Here is a 22,011-nt window from a genome sequence, read left to right as displayed (position 1 = left end):
CCCAACTCTCTACAGAGGCAGTAGTACTCACTGTCCTGCAGGCGCCCAGGGCAGCCTCGGACCAGGACGGTTTATTGAAAAGGGGATTGACAGTAAGTCTAAACGGGGGCGGAGGGGACTGTAGAGTGGAGGGTAGGGAGTGGAGAAAGCCCAAAGACCCAGTCTGGAAGTGTCGAGGCTGACCGGGCCAGCTGATAGGCACATGGTAGCTATGCCTACCCATTGCCCAACAAGCAAACCGAGGCCTCCGCTCTCAGCGAAGGGGACCAGGCAGTCTGTGACAGTAAACCTGAGTGGCAGAAAATGGTAAACTCCTTTGTTGCATTTTTTAATTTTCAAAATTTCTTACAAAAATCTAGATGTTTACCAAGACAGTCTTTTGGTTTTTCTTTGTGATGTTTGCTTGTGGTGTTTTTCTTCCGTTTTAAAGTTACAAACAGCAGGCACTGAACAGTGACCCTCTGCCGCTGCTGCTGCCGCAGAGGATCAGTCCCAGAGGCGCTGTGGGGTGGCCTGGGCAGCTGCAGCTGCCTGCACAAACCCATGGGCCAGAGTTGGTTCAGAAAAGGTTTCCACAGGGCTCCTGGGCAGTGATCCCAGAGCAGGGCTCAGGCAAGAGTCTGCCTGATTCTATCCATTGTCCCTGCAAAGACTCCGCTGGGTCACCCATATGGGCTGCCTGTCTTGCAAGGTGGTACTCCAGGGGTACCTTGGGACTCCCTCCCATGATCTGTTCCTTGCTCTCTTAAGCCATGGCTACCTGTGTGCCTGGCTCTGGTCCCTGTTCTCTGGGGCAGGCATCGGAAACCCTGTGCCTATACATGCCCTCCTAATTCTACACCAGGTCCCCTCCCTGGTCACCTGGCCATCCACTGAGCCAGGTAGCCTCCTGCCCTCCCCTCTCACACAGCACCATGTCAGTAAACATCTAACGCAGGGCCTAAGGCGTTAGGGAGAGTGAAGTTCGGGGAGACAGCAGGGGTGTCTACAAGGCCTGGCTGGCCCTGGCTGGAGAGAGAGGGGAGGGCCAGAAAAGAAGACGCCAACCCCTGCCGCCAGGGGGCTTGAAACTCCACAGCAGTGTCTGCTCAATAAGGGAGCAGCGGAGATCCAGTCCTAAGAACAAACAGCTGGGCCCCAGCCCTGAGGAGGAAAGGAAGGGAGCGTGGGTGTTGCAGCCAGGAGCAAGGCTGGTTGTCCCGGAACTAAGTGCGCAGAGGGGACCTGGTATGACTTTGAGGCTGGGTGGCACGGGGTACTGCTCAGCACTGATGGATAGAATTGTGGGTAGCCCTCACTGGATAAGCTGACTAGAGAGCCTTGGGGGGGGACCCCCATTGTCAGCCAGAGTGGCAGCAGACACAGCCACCACCTGCTCACCTATGGCTGCAGGGCCATCTTCAAATGGGAGTCATTCCCACTTGCTGTCCTTGTGAGGTCCCTGTAGCTGGGCGGGGGGAGGCGGGGAGCGGTGAGAGGGTATCCCACGCCCACCCTTGAACAGGACTTGGAATGGGGCTGGGAATCCCACCCCCACCCTCTCAGGCCTCAGTCTGCCCTTCCCTAAGATGGCTGTGTGGGCTTGCTGTGCACACAGAGAACAGAAGCACGCAGGCAGCAGAGAACGAGAAGCCCCCAGCCTGACAGTGGGCATGTGGACGGACATCAGACGGGAGAACGTACCAGGCATGCAAGCTAGACCCAGGAGTCAACGGGCTGAGGCTTAGGGTCCCCCACGGCGTCCACCAGCCTGACCGTGGCCCTGCTGGGCCCGGGAGGAGGGGCCTTCCTGCCAGGGTCGGGCTGCAGCAGACAGGGATGGCGGGAGGGTGTTAGAGACAAAAACAATGCAGGGTGAGGGAGCAGATAGGATGGGGTGGGCTGGTCTTTGGCAGCACCAGGGAGAGGCAGGGGGGGGAGTTGAGGATGGGGTCAAGGGGGCTCCAGGGGAACACTGGTCAGTTAAGGGGAGCAGGCAGGTTCTGCTTGCAAGGACACACATGATGCATGGATTCATTCATAGCCCTGTATGAAACTGAGGGGTGCCACAGAACAGGAGACAGGTGGGGCCATCGGGGCCCTGCCCAAGCACAGACATGCAAAGAAGACAAAGACTAGCGGGCTCACAGCCACCTTGTCAGGATGACCAGGGGGCCCTCCCTGAGCCCTTCCCCCAGGACTGTACTCCAACTGGAGCATCATCAGAGGTCCTGAGACCACACCCCCTCGAGATGGTCTCCTTCAATGGGCCCTCCCAGTCCCCATCTCTCCCCTAACCATGGTTGGCTGCTTACTTTCAAGGGTTCCTTTTGGAAGACCTCCCCAGCAGTGTCACTGCCCCAGAGCCTGCGACCTGCCCGGTCAATGGTGGAGTAGGCATCTGTAAGGGGGTAGGGACCGGGTGAGGGGAACTCCAAAGGGGCAGTCGACACCCCAAGGTGCACCACCACCCTCTTGGGCACCCCTTGTTTGGTAATGGCCTGGACCTGCTGCCCTCGCAGCTCCCTACCAAAGCTAAGACCCCACAAGGCTCTTCACAGCAGGGTGTTGGAGGCCCTAATGGGAGGCAAATCCCTTCATGGGTACCCTGCCTGGCCCCTCAGCCTCGTCAATCAGAGAGATGGACTCAGGACCTCAGGGCACCCAGCCCTACACTCACCCCACCAGGCAGCCTGCCGCCACCACCAAGGGTCCAGCAGCCCTGCCCTTGAACTCACCAGGGCCCAGTGGGTCCATAGGGATCACGTCTCGGTTTTCTGGCTTCTCGCCATCTGCAAGGCATGCTCAGATGAGGGCCAGTCAAGCCCGAGACACCCAGCAGGCAAACTCACAGGGCCTCTGAGGGGCCCTGAGGCGCCAGGGTCTCTGCACCTGTCAGCTTGGAGCCAACAGGCGCCATGGGCAGGGAGGGCAGAGGAGACAGTGGGCATGGAAGGGGGTCCTCTCCTCGAAGGCCTTGGCTCCGCCCACTATCAGGTCACTTGGCTCCTCCCCTCTGGGCTCCTACTTGCCAATGCCCACACCCTGCTCACCAATGCTCTTGTCTACCAGAGGCAACGTGCTGTCATCAAAGCCTCCCGGGCTGGGCGCGCCTTTAGGGACCTTGGTGGCTGTAGTAGCTGACTGGGTAGGTAGGACACATATACGTGAGGTGAGGTCTGGGGGGCTTCTGAGAGCCAGTAGGTGTGAGGAAACCTGGCCGCCCTCACCTGGAAGCGGGCCTTGGTCCAGCCATCCTTCTGCAAGGCACCGCGCAGCTCCTTGTAGCTCCACACGGTCTGCAGCACGTGCGAAGCTGCCTTGGCCTCCCGCACCGACTGGCTGCAAGCGGGCATCAGGTGGGGTTAGAACCCAGCCCCGGCCCCGGAGGAACTGGCCTCGTCCCCAGGCGCCAGCCCCCTGCCTCCGCACACACCTGGTGGCGCCCAGCCCGACCAGCGCCGGCACGCCGCGGGCCTGCAGCAGCGAGCGCGCGTTGTCGGCACTGTCGGACACGATCTCATGGATGGTGTTGAGCACCGCCACCACCGTGTCCTCCTCCAGGTGGGCCCCGGGCCGCACGGGCGCCTGCGCACTGCGCACGTTCCTCACCAGCTCTGCCATGGCGTAACTCCCTGGGGACGTGGACCAGGGGGAGGTCACACACCTGCCCACTTCTGGCAGGGGGTCGCAGTGACCGGGAGGGGCAAGGAGGCAATGCCAGGAAGGTCGGGAGGCCGGCTTCCGGAGGCACCCGCGGGCCTCCCCAAGCGGGTCTCAACCTGAGCCTTACCAATGAGGTCTTTGTTGCGCCGGTCCAGCGAGAGGTTGCGCAGGGCAATGGCGACCGCGCGCACCACCTTGTCGGTCTCTGACTGCAGCAGCTCCACGAGCACCGGCAGCCCGCGCTCCTTGCGCACAGTAGCGCGGATGTACGTGGCCCACTGTGCCGAGGGCACAGGGGCTGTTCAGGCCTGCCCACCCACTTCTCCAGCCCTTGCGCCATTCCTCTATGCCCCCCTCTCCTCCCTGGCCAAAGTCTATGCCAGCCCCAGCAGCTCCGGGGCACCTCCACTGTGTCCCCACAACCAAGTGCACTTCTCCCAGACCCGGACCCTCTCTGAGGGGGGGGCGAGGACAACAAGCCCCCTCTCTTTCCTCCTCCTGTGTCCCTGCCAGCCCCGACCCTCACCGTCCAGCTGCCAGCGCTGAGATTCTGCAAGGCGCCTGCTGCTGCCTCCAGGGTATTGAAGTTCCGGCTCTCCGTGAGGAGAGAGAGGTAGAGACGGACCACCTCCGGCTGGTACAGCAGCTCAAAGCCTGTGTACAGGGGACCCACCACCCACAGTCACCCCCAACCATCAGTGTACCTGAGACTGAGAGTGACAGCCAGGACACAGGGACCCCTAACATATGCCTGACAGGCTTCAAAGGGGAAAGCATTCCCATTTCACCGAAGGGCAAACTGAGCTGTCTGGCTTGGAGAAGAGACAAGGAAGAGGCCAGCTGAGCCTGTTCCTCTTCCAACTCTACTGCCTAAGAGCTGGGTCTAGGCGGACCTGGCAGCCAGAGTTCCCTAGACCAGGCTGGGACAGGGAGCCTGAGACCAAGGCCCATGGATTCCTAAAGACCAAGGCTGCCTCAGATGAAGCTGGCACAATTCTCCCACCTTACAGAGGTTTCCAAGGCTGCAGGCCCCACATCAGCTGGCTTCTAGCCACCTGTCTTCTACCTGAGCAACCTGTCCCCAGGCTCGTGTACCCTCCAGTATGGCTTCCAGGAGCTTCCTGCTCTCTAAATATTCCCAGCGTGCCTGCTGCAGTGTTCTTTGACCCCTTGTCCTGCCTCACACCTCCACCCCCAAGGCTGCCTGGCCCCCTGCTCCTTAGGTTGGCATCTGGACCATCCACTGGCATGGCTGGCAATGGGTAGGGGCTCAAGAGGTGCTGAGTGCCCCAAGGGTAGACCCCCTCTTCTGGAGTCTGTTCTGCCCAGTATGCCCACAGATTCTGGACACATGCAGGGGAAATACCCGGCCTGTGTGTGTCTCCCAGCTTTTAGGGAGTCCTGTTCCTCTGGGCCTCACCTGCTCTGACCATGCCTTCTTGGTGCCCAAGCCCCTGTGCAATGCACCTGAAGACCTCATCTGAGCTGTCTGGCTGCCCGCCACTCCTCCTGGCTCACCTGCCTCCATCCTACCTCTGCTTCTCATGTGCTGTGTAACTTTCCTCAAGTGCCTGGATCGCTGGACTCACGGCACTGGCCCCCATCTTGAACCCTCGTCTGGTGCCTAAGAACTGGATGGCCCTCTCAAGAAACGTGGGACGCCCTTTCTCCATCAGGCCTGTGCAGGCCCCTGGCAGCATAAAGCACCCTGCCCTGTCCTGGGCCCATCGGCACTACGCTGCTCACCTTTAGCAGCCTCGGTTCGCTTGGGCAGATCCAGCGTGTCAAAGTTCTGGTCCATCTCACTGTCCTTTTTCCCTGGAACAGAAGGACAGTGGGTGGTGAGGCAGACCCCACAGGGGGAGGGGAATGGAGACACCGTCGCCTCCGAGCCAGAGGCAACGAGCACCTCTGTCTAGAGCAGTGCACAGAGGCTGCGGGAGGGGCAGCTGTGCTGAGAAGTAGCAGCAGTGGCTTCCGGGGACAACCTCATTCTTCCTGTAGTACACAGGGCCCTGCCCTGCCAGGTGGTAGGAGCCATCCTTGACATTCTCCCGATGGCTCCCAGCAGCTGCCAGGTGGGTGAATGGAGCGGCTGAAGCCCAGGCTGAGCAGCCCCTGCAGATAGGTAAACTGAGGGTTGGCAGGGCCAGAGCTTGCGTGGGGCAGTGATGTAGGACTCACCCAGAAACCCTATAATGGTCAACTTTTCTGAGCCTAGGGGAAAGGTGAACCCCACCCCTAGGCTGAGGGCCTGCAGCAGCCCGACTGGACCTTCCCCATCTCAGGCTGCCTCGCCCTGTCCTCTGTGCTGCCCCTGTCCCTGAGGCCCACGCAGCCCCACCCCACTGGAGGGGCCCAGGCTAGGTTGAGGCTGTCGGCAAGCAGCCCCTCCACCTCCCAAGCAGCCCAAATGCACATTCCTGCAGCTATCAAGTCCACACAGTTGTCATGGAGACAGCAATAGAAGGGGGGCAATGCAGGCCTTGAGGCTGGGGCCACCTCCAAGTGCCCACTGCAACTCCCACCCTGTGGTTGTCATGGAGATGGCTCTGGACCAGTGGGGCTGGGCTCCTTCCCAGTGCCCATGCCAAGACTTGGACAGCAGGACACACAGGGACTCACCTTGGTGGAACCACTCTTCTGGGCAGCAGGAGGAAGCACAGGAGAGAGGAGACGAGGCTGAGCGGGAGGCACCCCCACTAGCCCCGCCCTGAGGTTCCAAATGCTCACTGCAGAGCCTGGGTCAGGCAGGCGGAACTCGGGCCTTCACCCCAATTACATCCGTGATAGGAGAGGAGGGGTGTGTGGTCAAAACAGGCCCACAGTGATAGGGTGCAGACCGGGGAGTGGGGGCAGGTGTACGCAGGTCCCCCACAAAAGCTGGGGACAATAGATCCCTGGAATTTGTACCACAAGTATGTCAGGTCTAGCTCCAGGTGGACAGCCCTGCAGGGAGTTTTCTGGGCTCAGGGGTTGGGGTGGAATAGGGTAGGGGGCGAGGAAGCAGCACTAGCTGCAGCCCCACACACCCCCCCCAGCAAGGCAGCCTCGTGCCTCCCCCCACCCTTCTCTGAGAACCTCACACTGCTGGTGTGAAGTTCTGTACCCTAAACCTGTCATCTGTGTGACCCAGCCTAGCTGCCATCCTCAGCTCTCTGCCTCCCCACCCGCCCACCAGGCTTCCAAAGGATGCCCCAGGCTCTGGGCCTGAGAGAGGTCTGGAGTAGGAAGCCAATCCCTCCCACCCACCTTTGGCCTTCTTGCCACCAAAGCAGCTCGCATCCTCGTGTCTCCTGCGCTGGGAGCCTGCTGCACTGGCCGGGGGCCCAGGCTCCGCCTCCTGGTACCTGTCTGCACCAGGCACCTCCTTGTGCACATGATAGGACAAGTTGCGCACGATGCAGACACAGTTCTCCACGGACTAAGGGGAGAGAAGCAGCTGGCCACATGTCGCAGTGAAAGGACTGGAAGCAGACCCGACCCCCCACCCACCCACCCACCTCCAGCCAGGAGTGCTGACAGGGAGGGATGTGGGAGAAGGTAGGGACCCCGGGCTCAGCCATTCATCTGCAGCCCCAGGCCTCAAGCTCCTTGTGGGAAGCTAGGGGACCCACGTGTGTTTGAGGAGGAGGGTCTTGCCACATCTAAGGAACCCTGGTGGAGTAGTGGCTACGTGGTGGCTGGGTGAGAAACCACTAGCCGCTCCACAGGAGAAAGATGAGGCTCGCCGTCCCCATGGGGTTACAGTCTCGGAACCTCACAAGGGCAGTTCTACCCTGTCCTATAGGGTCACTGAGTCATAACTGACTCTGTAACAGTGAGTTTGTTATTGTTGTTGTTGTTGTGGGGTAGGGACTATTCTGTGGGGGGGACTACTCTGTGGGAGACCATTAGGCATCCTGCTTCACGATGACTGGCAGTCTGAGAAACCTCACAGGGCAGTTCTAACTTTGTCCTATAGGTTCACCGAGTCAAAACCCACTTAATAGCTGAAGGTCTGGGGGAGGGGTTCGAACCCACCAGCTGCCCTAAAAGACAGACAGCCTCAGAAATGCTGTCATCTCTGAACCGAAACCGACTACACGGCAACGGGTCTGGGCTGTCATGCCTGGGACCTCCCTGGGGGTCCCCTTGAAAGTCCCCAGCCCCGTCCACCTTGTTGTCAGTGTCCTTCCTGCCCACAGCCGACTGCAGTGCGTGCAACAGCGCATCCACCAGCCCCTCACATTCCCGCAGGCGCCGCCGGGCCTCTGCGCCGTCTGAGCTCACATTCCTGGGAGCCAAGAGCAAACTTGGTGAACTCCACTTCCTGCTCCCCCACCACAGGGTCTTGCCTTCTGCCAAATGGCCCAACACTGCCCCACTGGGATTAGTGAGGGACCACACCACAACCTGGCAAGCAGGACAAGGACAGGGTAGTCTGAGTCCTTGGGGAATCCCATGGAGATACCCCTAACGCCCGGTGGAAAAGGGCAGCAGTGGAGGCCACAAAGTCCTGGCTCCATGCCCGGGTGATGCTGGGCTCCCCAGGAACAGGCAAACCTTGCAGGGTCCCAGCAGGGCCTCCAAGGGACAGGACAGGGCTGGGGTCACGGGAAGTGGGATGAAGCTTCCAGGGCAGCAGGAGCTGAGGGTCTGGGCGCCCCCGTTCCTGGTTATCACGGTGACAGCACACAGGCTTGCCGCTGGGCAAGGCAGGAGAAAGCAGGAGATGGCCAGCCTTTCCCAAAGCATGCCCTAGTCTCCGGACACAGGGAGAGGCATGGGGCCCACACCAGGGTCCTGCCTCCTCCCCAGGCCCCATCTTCCTGCGGACCACCCCAGCCCCGCCCCCACCTCAAGCAGCCAGATGTGTTCTTGAAGACCGTGGTCCACTCGGCATCTCTTGGTTTCGAGTCCTCGTTGGGCTCTCGCTCCCAGCCCGAGTGAGGGACAATGACCTCGTGAGTCAGAGTCTGCAGGCCATGGTCAATGATGACCATCTTGAGGGGCTCGTAGGAGGACAGGTTCCACAGAGTGCCTGCGGGGGTGTGGTGGGGGGGTGTCCACTGGTGCTAAGCGTGGTCCCACCTCTGAACCTGCCCTGCCCCCACAGCCTTGCCCCAGCTCTGGCACAAGGAGGGAGGGGGGACGCCCCTCAAAGCGGATGAGGATACAGCAGAGGACTGCACCGCCTCCTGTTTCCCAGGGTGCAGGGGATGGCCAGTCACGGCCAAGATGTCCCACGGACACAATTCCAACTCATGCACGGCCAGGTAGATGAGAGGGAGGGAGGCTGGTCTCCAGGCCTTGTGCAGGCAAACGCAGGGCGGATGAGGGTCCAGCCTCAGGGGCCCAAGCCCAGCCCAGCTCGTAGGAGTGGTTTCATGTGGCCCCACCCCTCACAAGCCAAACCTGGCTCTCCTCTCACCTGTGACCAGCTCTCGGACCTCACTGTCCCGGGCAGACCGCAGCAGGCGCACCAGGGCGGGCACACCACCACAGTCCCGGATGGCAGCCTTATTGTCGGTGTCCCGGCCATAGGAGAGGTTGCGGAGCGCCCCACAGGCCCGGCGCCGCACCTCTGCCCTCGGGTGATCCAGCAGTGCCACCAGCAGTGGCAGCCCCCGCAGCTGCCTCACACGTCGCTTCACGCCCTCATTCTCAAAGCACAGGTGCTGCAGGTAGGCTGCTGCATTGGCCTTCACAGGGTCCACGGGATGCCGCAGCATGGCCAGCACCTCAGGGAGCTCAGGGTCCCGCCAACGAGGCTCCTTGCGAGCGCTGTCGACAGATGGTGAGCGTCGAACCGCCCGGTCCAGGCTGCCCAGGCTGCCCCGTTCGGGCTGCGCGAGGGGCGCTGTCACTGGTGGGAATGGAGGCCGTGCATCCAGTAGCTCGCCGCCATCCTCTGCAGCATGCTCGTAGGGCCTGCTTGGGCAAGCGGGGTGTGAGCGTCTTCCCGACTGCCCCAGTCCTGCCTGAGCTCCCCTGCCCAGAGGCCCTCAAGTTTGTGGAGTCAGGAGTCAGGAGTATTTGCACTTTGGCCCCAGCACAGCCAGCACCCAGACTAGTGAGACACAATGGACAGACTAGACCAGTGGACCAGGAGAACCTCAGTCTCCATGCCCCCAAGACCCGAAGAAACTAGCTGGTACCTAGCTACCACCTTCAACCCTTCTGAAAGGGCTCACTCGCATTAGAAGGTCCGGATGGAGTAGGAGAAAAAAGGCCGAACCAAACTCAAATCATCATGAGACCAGGCCAACTGGATGGAGAGAGATGGGGGGAATTTTAAGACTTTCAAGAACACTAGGGGGCATGCACACCTTAGAATCATTAACTATTTGTAATCGAGGAGGCAGCATTTGCCCTAGGGCCAAGCTCGCAGGGTTAGAGAAAACCACAGGATAGAAGCAGGAAGCCCAGGGAGCAGGTAGGAGGTTGCACAGAGCAATGCAATGGACGAGAGGTGGTAAAATGTGGGGGAATTGTTGCATGGAACCCTGACAAGCTGCTCGATAAGCTTTCACCCACCTCATCACAAAACGTGAAAGAAAACACAAGCAAAACCCATTTTACTGGTATGGAAGAAACTGGTGAACCTCGGGACTCTGACCCTTTAGTTATCCCGTCAAGCCTGGAACTGTACTCACACTTCAGCCCAGCAAGAGACAGGCCTATGAGGGACCAGTGACATTACAGGTGCACACACTCCTCAAAATAAAAAATCAAAGAGAAGAACCACTGGCCGAGCCAATGATGAGGCAGAGCCCAGCCTCTGCGCACCAGGACAGGCCCCGTATTCCTTCTAGAAGCAGGGGCTCACTCCCTCCTTTGTCCAAGCTGTTCCCTGACCCTGAGCAATGTCTACGGCTGTCTAAAGGCCCTGTCTTCCCATGAGCACCAAGATGTGTGCGTGTGTACTTGTGTGGGTGGGGTGGGCAGTGAGCTCTCCCCGGAAAGGTCATCCCAAGAGGACCTGATGCAAGGGGCTTAAGTGGAGAGCAAATGCCTTGAGAATGATTGGGGCAGGGAATGTATGAATGTGCTTTATACAATTGATGTATGTATATGTATGGATTGTGGTAAGAGTTGTATGAGTCCCTAATAAAATGTAAAAGAGAAAAAAATGATTAGGGCAAAGACTGTAGAGATGTGCTTTATACAATTGATGTATGTATATGCATGAACTGTGAAAAGAATTGTATGAGCCCCAATAAATTGTTAAAATTAAAAAAAAAAAAAAGTCATCCCAGTGGCCTCTGGGTGATGGGCAGCATGGCCAAGAGTGTCTTCTGTTCGTGAAGTGGTTGCCTGCCTCAGGGGGAGAAAGACTTGCTATCTTAAGAGGAGTCCTGCTGTCTTGCTGGAGAAAACCCCATTTTGAGAAACAGAAAATGTTATGGTACATGCAGACAAGACATTCATTTGGGTTCCCTCCCTGATGGCCACCATGAAGGATGTTAGTCCCCCTAGGTCATTTGTAGGCGAGCGTCAGAAGAGGTACTCCTTCCTGGTTGACACCCTGAGCATCCAGGGGACATCCTGGAGGCATTTAGGCCACCTGCTCTGCGAGGAACGAGATGACTCTCAGCAGACTGGTGGATCATCCTATCAAACCCTCTTTCCAGAAGAGAGACTTGAAGTCAGGCAGGGTCAGGCGACTTATTCTGAGCCACTCAATAACATCCACACCCAGTTCTGGTCATGTCCCCACTCTAGGGACCCTGTAGGACAGGGTAGAACTGCCCCTGGGAAGAGGGGGTGGGGAGTGTGTTCCAAGACTATAAATGCTAATAGGAGTAAAAAACCTTGCTTTCGTCCAACAGATGAGGGCAGAGAGGACAATACTGAAAGCCACGCCAAGAAGGCCCTGGGTTCTGGGTAGATGAGGCACAAAGGGAACAGAGGTCCAGGGAGAATATGGGGGCCTCCTGTTCAGAGTGATGTGTTGAACCTGTAGGGCTCAGGTCTTCGAGGCGGTGTGCCTAGAGGAGAGGTAGCAGGTGCCAGGCACTGCTGTTAACTTCTCTCCTGCCCCAGGCCCGAAGAACCCACTGAAAAGCCTGAAGGAAAATTCATATTAAAGTGCGCATGACGGATTCAACTCTGCTTGGCTGTCTCAACCTGGCCATGGGGCATTCTGTGGCAAGGGGACATAAGGAAGACATCTCAGAGATGGCAGCATGAGATAGAGTGCCCACCTGGTACGAGGGCCTCTCCCACAGTCAGGCCTCTGCCGAGAGGCCGTGCCATAGTCAGATTCCAGCTCAGGACCTCCCTCGTCCTCTGCGGCCAGGCTGCGAGTATCATCCTCCAAACCATACGGTTCCGCCTGGAAGCGCTCGGGCAGAGAACGGCCACCAGGGAGTGCAGGCTCAGGACCTGCTGGGTATGCTTCCCGACGGCCAGGCAGGGTAAAACTGCCATCGCAGGGGCCCGGGCCCAGGGGCCCTGCTCGAGGTTGCCGCCCCCCCAGCCCTCGGGACAGGCTGCCATAGCTGGGTCCATCCCGGAGCTCAGGCCCGTCTGGGAAGCCACCCCCACCACCGAGGTAGGCCCGAGAGAGTGTGGCTGCTGGGCCACCACCTCGCAGCAAGAAGTGCTGGTCCAGGGGGCCATCAGCAAAGGGGCCCAGCAGGGGACCACCTTCCAGCAGCGGGAGGCCATCTGGGCCTAGTGGCACCTGGCGGACTGTCCGAGTCGTCACTGTCTTGACCGTCTTGGTGACCTGGAAGACAGGTGGACATCCTGAGGGCTGACTGGCGTCTGCCTGTTGAATGATGGCTTGTTGGCGGAGTTCTCAGTGGCCAGGGGGGCATGCCTGTTTGGAGAGGGGACTACACAGCCCACCAGCCTGGACAAGGCTGTACCTTGGTCTCTGTCCGTCGTGTTGTGCCATCTGTAGATGTGACAATGGACACATGGGAGGTGGGTGTGCCAGGGTCCTCCTCCACGGTCACTGTCTCCTCCAGTACCTCCGGCGCCTCTGGCATGGTGGCCAGCGAAGTCTGGCCACCTGGACTCTGCTCCTGAGGGGAGGTGGGTAGGCGTCAGCAGGACAACACCAACTCGGTTCGTGCTGGTCTCTCCGTCTCTCCGCCCCCCACTCCATCCAGCCTGAGCAGGTGAGACCAGGCTCACTAAGTCCTCTGACCCTGGCCGTCACCCCAAAGAGAGCTGGTGGGTCGGGTCACAGACCCCAGGGTTGGGTAGTCTGGGGCAGCTCTCTCCCAAAGGGTCCATGCTCAGGGCATGGCTGGACCCTCCTGCACCAGCCCAGGGCATGTGACACCTGGGCCTCTCCCTTGTCCTACCCCAGGGACCAAGCACCGAAAGGACGTGCAGTGGTGCTTCCAGCATGTCCTGATAGCCACGCCCAGACTCCCACTCCCATGCCAGCCAGATGCCTCACAGGACAGAAATACCCAACTCCCAGAATGCCCTGGACACCCAGAGGCCCAAAATACTCTTGCTCCTGTCCAGCCCAGACACTCTTGGGGTGTCGAGTGGGCAGAGTTCAAGCCTGCGCCAGGTCAGTACTCCCACTGGGTTATGGCAATTAGAGCCCAGAGAGGACGGGATGGTCAAGGGGGCTCAGCTGGCCCTGGGTGGACACTCCACGGCCCCTTCCTATATACTCCCACCCCCAGGACTCCCCAGCTTCTGCCGCCAGTTCGGACCACCTGTTTCATTCTCAACCAGCAGCCACCCTTGAACATTGTCTAGGAAAAGCATCACAGCTGTAGAATTCCTGGCAAGGCAATTTGGGGGTTCCCATGCCCACTGGCCAGACTTGCCAGTGGGGAAACTAAGGCTCAAAGCTAGGCTGGACATCAGCTGTGCTGAGTGGTGTGGGGACCACAAACTCGGTGTGCCCTGAGCCTCTGAGTTTGCCCACCCTCGCGTCGGCAGCAGGCCAGGCAGGAAACCAGGCCATGGTAGGCAGCAGGTGGGTGGTGGGCAGCTGGGGCCGGGTTGGCAGGAGACAAAGGTCTGTTCCTGAAGCCCTGCCTGCCCCTCAATCCAGGGTCTGCTCAATCCAGCCAAGGCCACACCCACACCCACTTCTGTCTGGCTCTAGAGTTTGCACTCAGAGCCTATACCTGGGCCCAGAAAGGTTCAAGGCCAGGTGCACATGGGGCTTGCCTCAGGGGGCAGTGTCCAGCAGAGAGGTCAGCAGAGAGGGATACAGCTGGCCCAGTTTAAGGGTCTTTGAATGTGAAGCCTCCCCAGACCAAGCCCCACCCTAGAGGGATGCTTGCCCCTCATTGCATGCGGCACGCTGGCTCAGGGCCTGCCACTCTGCAGGTGCACACACACACGGGCGTGGCTGCAGCACACAGGCTCAGGCCCCACCCCGCCTCCAGGACAGGCCCTTAGAGGCCCTGGCGTGACTTTACAGAGGGGGAAACTGAGGCATGGTGAAAATGACACAGTCGCAAATTGCTCATGGGGAGTAGGGGAGGGGTGTTAGGCATCCACAGGAAGGAGTGAGTGCAACGAGGTCTTTAAACAACACTTGTGCCCCCTGGCCCCCAGGCCTGGCTGCCACCAACCTGGTGCTGGAATGCGATGTGGGAGGGGTGTTGGGGGGCCAACCCAGGAAAAGGGGGCACTGCTCTGAGGCTCAGTGGCATGCTGATGGGCTGCCAGGCACGGTGGCCAGGCCCTCCTCTGACCTCTGAGAGCACTAAGGCGCCGGGGTGACTCTGGACCCGGGGCAGCCCTCTACTGCTGTAGCCTCAGCTGCCCCATCTACACTAGGCGAGAGTGGCGGACAGTCCGTTCTATGGAGGGTCGAGTCAGAGCTCAGGTCTCAGGGACAGCACCCTCAGGCCCTATGTTGGCAGGAAAAGGGGTAACACTGACATCAGATGATGGTGGCCAGGACACTCTGCCAATGGGCTTGGGTCCTGTGGAGATTTGCATACATTTGCCTACATCAAGCCCTCTCAGAATCAGTCACCAGACCGCAAGTCAATGGAGTATGTGGTGGGGACAAATCTCAGGCCCCCAGGGTCAACCTGTGGTGCAGACGATTCCTCCCAATGCAGCCTGCAGAGTTGGGGGCTTGAGACAGGGGTTGAGAAGAACCGGGGCCTCCTCAGCCAACACTCAAACATGAGCAACTCTGCAGCGGACTCCCATAGCCCTGAGAACCCCGCTGGCAAATGACCTCAGCTAGCTAAATATGGTGGATGACATCACCCAGGCGGGTGGGGTTGGGCATCAGGCAGCTGAGCTCAGGGAAGGCGTGGCACCCAGATACCCCCTCCCTTCCCCAGGCAAGGATGTATGCATGCACGTGTGTGTGGGCACCCCACCTGGTACACACATACATGCGTGTAGCTGGCCCTCAGGCAGGGATGTATAAATACACAGGTACATAAGCACTCTGTCTAGTGCACGCCTGTGCCCCCCCACCCACACACACACACAGAGGGCACACAGACATGCATCTGGCCCATCAGGCAAGAATGTAAGTATACATACATGTGTATGAGCACTTCACCTGATCTGCGCGCACACACACACAAACACACGTGCACCTGGCCTCTGAAGCTAAGATGTATACATGTATGACTGACTATCCTGCCTGGTGTGTGCATGTGGGAAGCAGGGAATGGGAAGAGAGTAAAGACGGACGAATCCTTTATTCTTACATATTAAGAAGCCTGGGTTTCCAGGGCAGAGGGAGGCCTTCACCCTTGTGAGTTGGAGACAGTCTCAATCACATTCTCATAATTAATATTATGCCCCACTCTATCCTCCCATAATAGTGCGCCTTAAAGTTGGCTCTAACAAGCACGCGGCTGACTCTATGTAACCTGCGGCTCTAACTCGAGGAGCAAAGAGGAGCAGACGGGTGCTATTGCTCTGGAGCCTCTGAAGACAGCCACTCCCCCACCTGCCGCAGACACTGGTGTTAGGTTACACCTCCAACAGACTCAGGGACCTTTAGGGTTAAGGTACACCCCACTTTAAGATATATGTGATTACCTATGTTTGGTGGGGCTTGCAAGGTCCAAAGTATAGAAGCTTCTGTTGGAAATATATTTCTCTCTCTCTGCTCAGACCTGGTTCCTGAGGTCATGACTGAGAAGGCGCGCCCTTGCATGCCTTATCTTGTCTGATGTCTCTTTAATTTACCCCTCAATGACACAACTACCCCATGGACCCATTCAGTTGTGGGGACTGGTACACCACATGTGCATGAACACATACATATCCTGGCCCCTCAAGCAAGCACTGCATCTGATGCATGGGCACACACACATATGTGTGCACACAAATGTATCTGGTCCCTCAGGGAAGGATGTACATACACAAGCATGTATATGAACACCCAGCCTTGTGCACACAGACATGTACCTAGACCCTCAGGCAGACATCTACACAAAGGCATACGCATGACAGCTCTGTCTGCTGAGAGCATGTATATGCATGCGTGCATGTAGCTGGTCCCTCGGGTAAACAATGTGTACACCTGTGCATGGGCACCTGCCTGGCCTGCATGCTTAAGCCTGTCAATCTGGCTGTTTTCCTAAGACCACTCTAAGCATACCCATGTCCATCGTTTCCAGTACATGTCTATACACACACACAGCTTCCCCACACATGGGCAGACCTCACTCTATACTGCAAGGCCACACGTGCTCTCAGCATTCAGTGCCAGAGCCTTGCCAGTGCCCTAGGTCACCCACCCAAGCAACAGAGTGGGAAACTGAAGCCGCCCCATCATGGGGATGCAGGAAGATGAGCAGCACACAGTGGGTTCTCAATGAGGTGGCCAATTCCTGCTCATTCCAGTGTCCTGTTCCAGGCCACCACATCAATGTCCATCTGGCCAGGCTCATCCTCAGGACCTCCACGATCCTGCAGCCCTACACAACAGACGCTGGGCCGTCCCACCTGCACCTCAGACACAGGTACTGTCCTAAATACATCAATCACCCCACCCCTTTCCCGTATCACAAGATGCACCAATTCCTGCCATGTAGCAGTAGCAACTTGTGGCCTCTCACCACTCCTGTCCAGAGTTTGGGTTCCTCCTCATCCTTCTTGCTGGGACCAAAGTACCAGCCTCCTGTCACAGCCAACCTGTGGTTGTCATATTCTGGCCAACCTAATCTCTGGGGCTGCACATCCCCTAGGAACTCTCTTGGGCTCCTGGACTGAGGCTGGAGCCAGCGATGCCACCGAGCACCCCGTCCTTAAGGGGCCCCCACAAACCTAGAGTCAAACTTGCAACAGCCTCTCCTGGGACCCAGCTTCCTCATCTGGAAACGACCAGCCCAGAGCTGAGAAGGCAGACATGGAAGGGCAGACCCCTGAGCAAAAGTCTATGACTGTGGGTGGGGGGTGTGTGTGTGTGTGAGAGAGAGAGTGTGCATCTACTGGGGCTGCAGCACTGTGGAGGGGAGGAGCCAAAGGAAACAAGTCAAGTCCTAACCAGAGCATAAGCCAGGCCTGGGGTCCGGGGTACTGATGTACTCACACAGCTTGGACTTTAGCACTTAACAGGGGCCCAAAGGAACCCTGGTGGCATGGTGGCTTAGGCGCTGGACCGCTAATCACAAGCCACTCCTAGACCAAAAGATGAGGCTGTCTGCTCCTGTATAGAGTGGGTCTCAGATTTACATAAGCTAGACATGAGTCGGAATCGACTCCCCAGCTGTGTATTTGGGTTTTGGTTGGTGGATGCCCCACCAAGAGAGGATAAAGTAGGGGTCCCACAGCTGGCTGATTAAGCTCCCCCCCACTTTTCCCCAGAGAGAGCCCTGATGGCTGTCACTGGATGACAGAACGGCCCTGGCAACCACAAAATACTCCCTCATTTCATGCCCACAGCTGCCCATCCACCCTCCTTGGACCCGACCCTTAGCTGTGCCAGTAGCAGATGCACCTGGCCCTGCAGACGGGCCACAAGCAGGGAGCAGTGAGCAGGCGAAGGAGCAAGGTGGAGGGCACAAGAGGGCTGAGCTGGGGTCTCACCCCTTCCCAGCTTCCCAAAACCAGGCCCACTGGTGGGTCATTCCCTAACTTGAACTCTTGAGCACTCCAGCTGGTCTCCCCACTTCAGAGCAGTGCGAGATCAGACTGGCTCAGGTAGGTGGGTGGCCACAAGAGGCTTTGGGCAAGTTTTTTTTTTTCCTCATTGGGCAGGTTTCTTGCCTGAGTGTGAGGTCCCCTGACTCCCTGTGCCCCAAGGCAGCTGTTCACAAGTCCCACCACAGGCCTGTGTGGTTTCGTCGGTGCCCTCTCCGGTCCCCACACGTGGGCAGGGGACAGCCTCCCTCCTTCAACGCCTGTGCGCCCCCTTAGCAGGCAGGGCATCCTTGAACGCAGCTCCCGGTTGTCGGAGCCTGTGCAGGAAGCCGAGGGAGCCCCACGGAACCGGAGGCTGACCAGGCTGCCCTCTCCTGCCTCGGCCTCCCTCCTGCACGGGGAGGGGCCGCCAGCACCTGTCTTCGTGCCCACGGGGGACGTACCCTCCAGGTGCCCAGCACGCCAGGACTCCTGCCAGGGGCCCCCAGCGCCCGACCTGCGGGTTGGGACTCCGGAGATTCCGGGGCCCTGCCCCGCGCCCCGCACACCCGCACGGCGGCCCGCCGGCCGGCCTCCGCCGACCCGGCCCCGGAGCGAGCGCGCAGACAATAGCTGCCTCTGCCGCGGCTCCGCACAACAAAAGCGGGTCCTCCCGGCCAGGCCGACGCCGCCCTCGGCTGCCCGGCCTCCCGCAGGGCACGGCGCGCCGTCCCCCCACCCCCTCCGCCCTCCGCCCCGGACCAAGTTCCATTCCAGCCAACCTGTCTGAGTTCCGCCGGCATCGGGCCGGGGCTCGGCGCGGCGGCGACGGGCGGCGGACCGGGCTCGGCACGGGCGCCTGGGCCGCTCGGGCTCTGCGAACTCGCGCCCCGCGGGGGCGGATCCGGCGGTGGTAGCGGCAAGCGGCCAATGGAGCAGGGCCGCGCCCAGGCGGGGCGGCGCGCGGACCGCCCCCACCGGACACGGGGCGGGGCTCCGCAGCCTGGGCGGGGCCGGACCGCCCCTCGGCCCTGGGGCCCCTCTGGGCTCCTTGGCCTTCTTCCCTACGGACGGACGATGGGGTGTTGCCAAGTGACAAGCCAAGTTCACATTCCCGGGCTCTGCTAGCCGCCAGTAAGAGGGGCACCCACAACCCCTGCCCACCCACCCACTGACGGGGACCGTCTCGGGCTCCCTAAGCGTCTTCTGCTGTGAGCTGATGGCCAATAAGCTGTCGCGAGTATTTCGGAATCCTTCTTGAATGTCCTCTCAGGTCTCCCCAGACTTTAAACTCAAACCCGGACCGGACTGCCTCTCCCACCCGCAGCCCCACCCCTGCTGCACGCAGCCGATGGGAATCTCCCCTCACAGAGGTCATTGGTGATCTAAGGCCCCCAGGAGATTTATTTGGTGTCTGGGGCTCTCCCCATTAAGACTCAGAAGCCCAGGGACCCCTGAGGGACCAGGAGAGATTATAGTTCAAATGGAGGGGGCGGGGAACTGTTGGGTGACTGGAGCCCGCCATGTCAGTGCTCTGGTCTTGGGTCCCAAGCTCATGGAGGCTGAGCAGGCTTCACCCACATTTGTGATTGGCTAGGAAGGGCCAGGTGCTGCTGCACCCTGGGAACCTGGCTCTGCTGTGACCAGGGCCACTGTCTCGTGTTAGGCCCCAGATAGGACCAGCGGTGGCTTCCTCACCACGGAAAAGGAAAGGGGTCTGAGATAGGCAGGGCTGGACCAGCCTGGAGAAGGAGGTGGGGGCAAGTGCAACCACTGAAGCCTCAACTGGGGTCACCATGCCTCCATGATATACCACATATACAGCCCAGGGGACTCACATCCATTGCCTAATGAGACACTGGAGGCTGTGAGGGGGACGGGGCCACTGCCCCGAGTATCAGGAAGTCCCTGGTGTTCATGACTGCGCCATTTCTGGCTTCTCCCAAATCTTACCAGCTGCTCCCTATAGCCACTCAAATCTCGGACCCTGGCTTCCCCGCCTTGGCTCTGGCTGCTGCCTGGCCACCAGCCCCAGAGTAACACCAGGACCCAGACCCTGAGTTCCAGCCCTTGGTGGGAGTCAAGGCTGCGAGGCCTGGCTGGCCCTGGTGCTCCCTAGCCAAGAAGTTCCCGCCTCTTCCAGTGTACCCACACAGTCTGGCCATGCTTGTTCCTCACCCAGCCTGAACAAATGAACTCCTCCCTAGAGACAGAGGCCCCAGTGGCCAGAGAGGGCAGAGCCCAGAGGCCGTGGTCTACAGCCCTCCCAAGGTCTGGACTGCTCCAGCTGTGGGAACATCTCCCTGGCCAGGGCACTGACCCCTGTGGTGCCGGCTACAGGCTGGAAGCTGGAGTGGGAGCTGGAGAGCCTGGGGCCTGAAGGGTAGTGTTGAGGTCACTGGCTGCCACTGTACCCCAGAGACCCAGCTGGGCTGTCCCGCCCCCTGTGAAGTGCCTTGAGATCTGGGGGACAGCAGTGTTGGCCCTTGTCCCTAAGTCCACTCTAGCCTGAATGCTGGCCACCAGTGGGGTAGAGCCCCTTGAAACCTCAGGGCATGATGTGATTGGGGAAAGACCCCTCTCCAAGAGATCTGAACAGTCAGTGGAACCTGGAGTCCCCTGGAAATGAGCATTTTTAAGGCTCCAACCATGTCCCTGTGCTGGACTCACACTTACAAGGACGAGGACTGCATGAGCCAACCTAAGGGCCATCACTCACCCCACTGAACAAGGTCACTGAGGGAAGGTCAGGGAGGGTCACTTACCCCCATGTCCCCCAGTCTGATGCCAGCTACTAATTCTAAGGCTCACTCCTAAGACTTTGCTCTATAGCCACAAGGGACACAGGCTGCCCAAGCCACCAGACATGGCATGGCCAGCCAGCAGCCCACTTTCCTGCAGTCAGGGCTTGGCAGGACCAGAGAAGGTGGTAGGGTGTATAGGCAAGGAGTCCAGACTACCCCTGCCCCAGGCCTTGGTCTTCTGATACATGAATAATAAAATTCACAGGCATGGCCATTGAGCCAATTCTGACTCAGCAACTCTACGGGCCAGAGTAGAACTGTACCTGAAGGATGCTCTAGCTGTAAATCTGCAAGGGAGCAGGCAGCCTCATCTCTCCCCCATGGATTTCCATGGTTCGGAAGGCCCACGTGACCTCAAACCTGCTGGTTAATTTAACTTCTGAGCTCGAAGGTGGCAGCTCAGGGCCATCCCACTGCGCCCTGGGCTCCTCGAGGACTCATGAGTCGGCTCCCATTCACAGGGACTGAACTGCCCCTGTGGGTTTCTGAGGCTGTCACCTTTGACAAGGCAGATGGCCACACCTTCCTCTGTCACAGCAGCTGCTCAGGCAGAACCACTGGCCTTTTGGTCAGTGCTTAACCTACTGTACCACCACCACTCCTTGGAATAATCCTAAGAACTACAATGAGTATACCCCAAACTAGGCCTCTCCTATTTCCTCAGCTCACCCTGAGATTCCCGTGAGCCATGTGCCCTTCCTAGGCTTAGCAAGGCTCTGAGCCCAGTCTTGGAACTGGGATCAGTGAAAACACTAAGGCTCCCAGGCCACTTTCGAAACCACAGGCAGAGCCTGGGGACTGTGCAGGTGCCTCCACCTGTCCCATGTACAATGAAGGCGACCACCTTGGCAGGGCGACCCGCAGTCCTTAGGCTGACCACCAAGCCATGGGGGCGCTGAGGGTTCACTGAGAGGCCCAGTCATCATCTGCTACCCCTCACACCATGGGACTTCTAGTCATGAGCACCCCCACCCTTCCTCTCCCCAAAAGCAGCCCAGGCAAGTCTTACAATAAACCATGCTTACTGGTTGGTGGTCTACTAGGACCCCTTGATCGTTGCCCCACTTGACCAGTTTCATCCCTTTTCAAATTGCTGGGGTGTTACCTGCAGGACCAACTGTTGCCAGGCCATCGGCAGGGGCTGCCCACAGCCCGCACCACCACTGCCCATGCCAGGCTGCTGAGCACGCTCCAGTTGCAACGCCACGTGGCGCCGTTCTTGCTCCAGTGCCCGCGTCAGCCTCTCAAAGCGGGCCTCCTGCTCCTTCACCGAGGCCAGGATGCTGGCTGCTGAGTGCACGGTACAGTCCTCCATGGCCTGGTGGCAGCCAGCTAGAGACAAAGCAGAGTCAGGTTAGGCGGGGTTGGAGTGGGTAGGGCGGAGGCCTGGCGAGACCATCGTGGGAAACCCCTGGCCCCATCCCCCACCCTGCAGGAACACAGGGTCACTCCTCAAGCAGAGCATCCGGCTCCTGGAAGGGGAGGCTGCATTGATTGAATTCTAAATTAGAAGCTATTAATCCGAGGCTGACCCGAAGCCCCCGGC

The 22,011-nt window shown here is 59.2% G+C and overlaps 1 protein-coding gene across 3 annotated transcripts; it reads right to left on the bottom strand.

Annotated features, from left to right (window-relative positions):
• Positions 1-145: 145 nt before the first annotated feature.
• On the bottom strand, positions 146-21,792 carry ARVCF (ARVCF delta catenin family member). Of its 3 annotated transcripts, none has more exons than XM_075534110.1 (17): positions 21,571-21,792; positions 12,504-12,662; positions 11,835-12,361; positions 9,059-9,558; positions 8,485-8,668; positions 7,804-7,921; positions 6,898-7,069; positions 5,392-5,463; positions 4,172-4,299; positions 3,773-3,923; positions 3,416-3,614; positions 3,210-3,321; positions 3,033-3,123; positions 2,718-2,771; positions 2,295-2,380; positions 1,684-1,803; positions 146-1,143 (listed from the first exon to the last, which is right to left on the bottom strand). In XM_075534110.1, the coding sequence occupies exons 1-16, from the start codon at positions 21,778-21,780 to the stop codon at positions 1,696-1,698; spliced, it is 2,871 nt and encodes a 956-aa protein (XP_075390225.1). In that variant the 5' UTR covers positions 21,781-21,792; the 3' UTR covers positions 146-1,143; positions 1,684-1,695. The 3 variants fall into 3 exon arrangements, with proteins under 3 accessions (XP_075390225.1, XP_075390227.1, XP_075390226.1); XM_075534112.1 differs by lacking the exon at positions 21,571-21,792 and adding an exon at positions 18,444-18,533 and having other exon boundaries at positions 153-1,143; XM_075534111.1 differs by lacking the exon at positions 1,684-1,803 and having other exon boundaries at positions 153-1,143.
• Between the last annotated feature and the right edge of the window lie 219 nt (positions 21,793-22,011).

Source organism: Tenrec ecaudatus, chromosome 16, assembly GCF_050624435.1.
Source record: "Tenrec ecaudatus isolate mTenEca1 chromosome 16, mTenEca1.hap1, whole genome shotgun sequence".
Lineage (NCBI taxonomy): Eukaryota > Metazoa > Chordata > Mammalia > Afrosoricida > Tenrecidae > Tenrec > Tenrec ecaudatus.
This window is presented reverse-complemented; position numbering and strand designations above follow the sequence as displayed.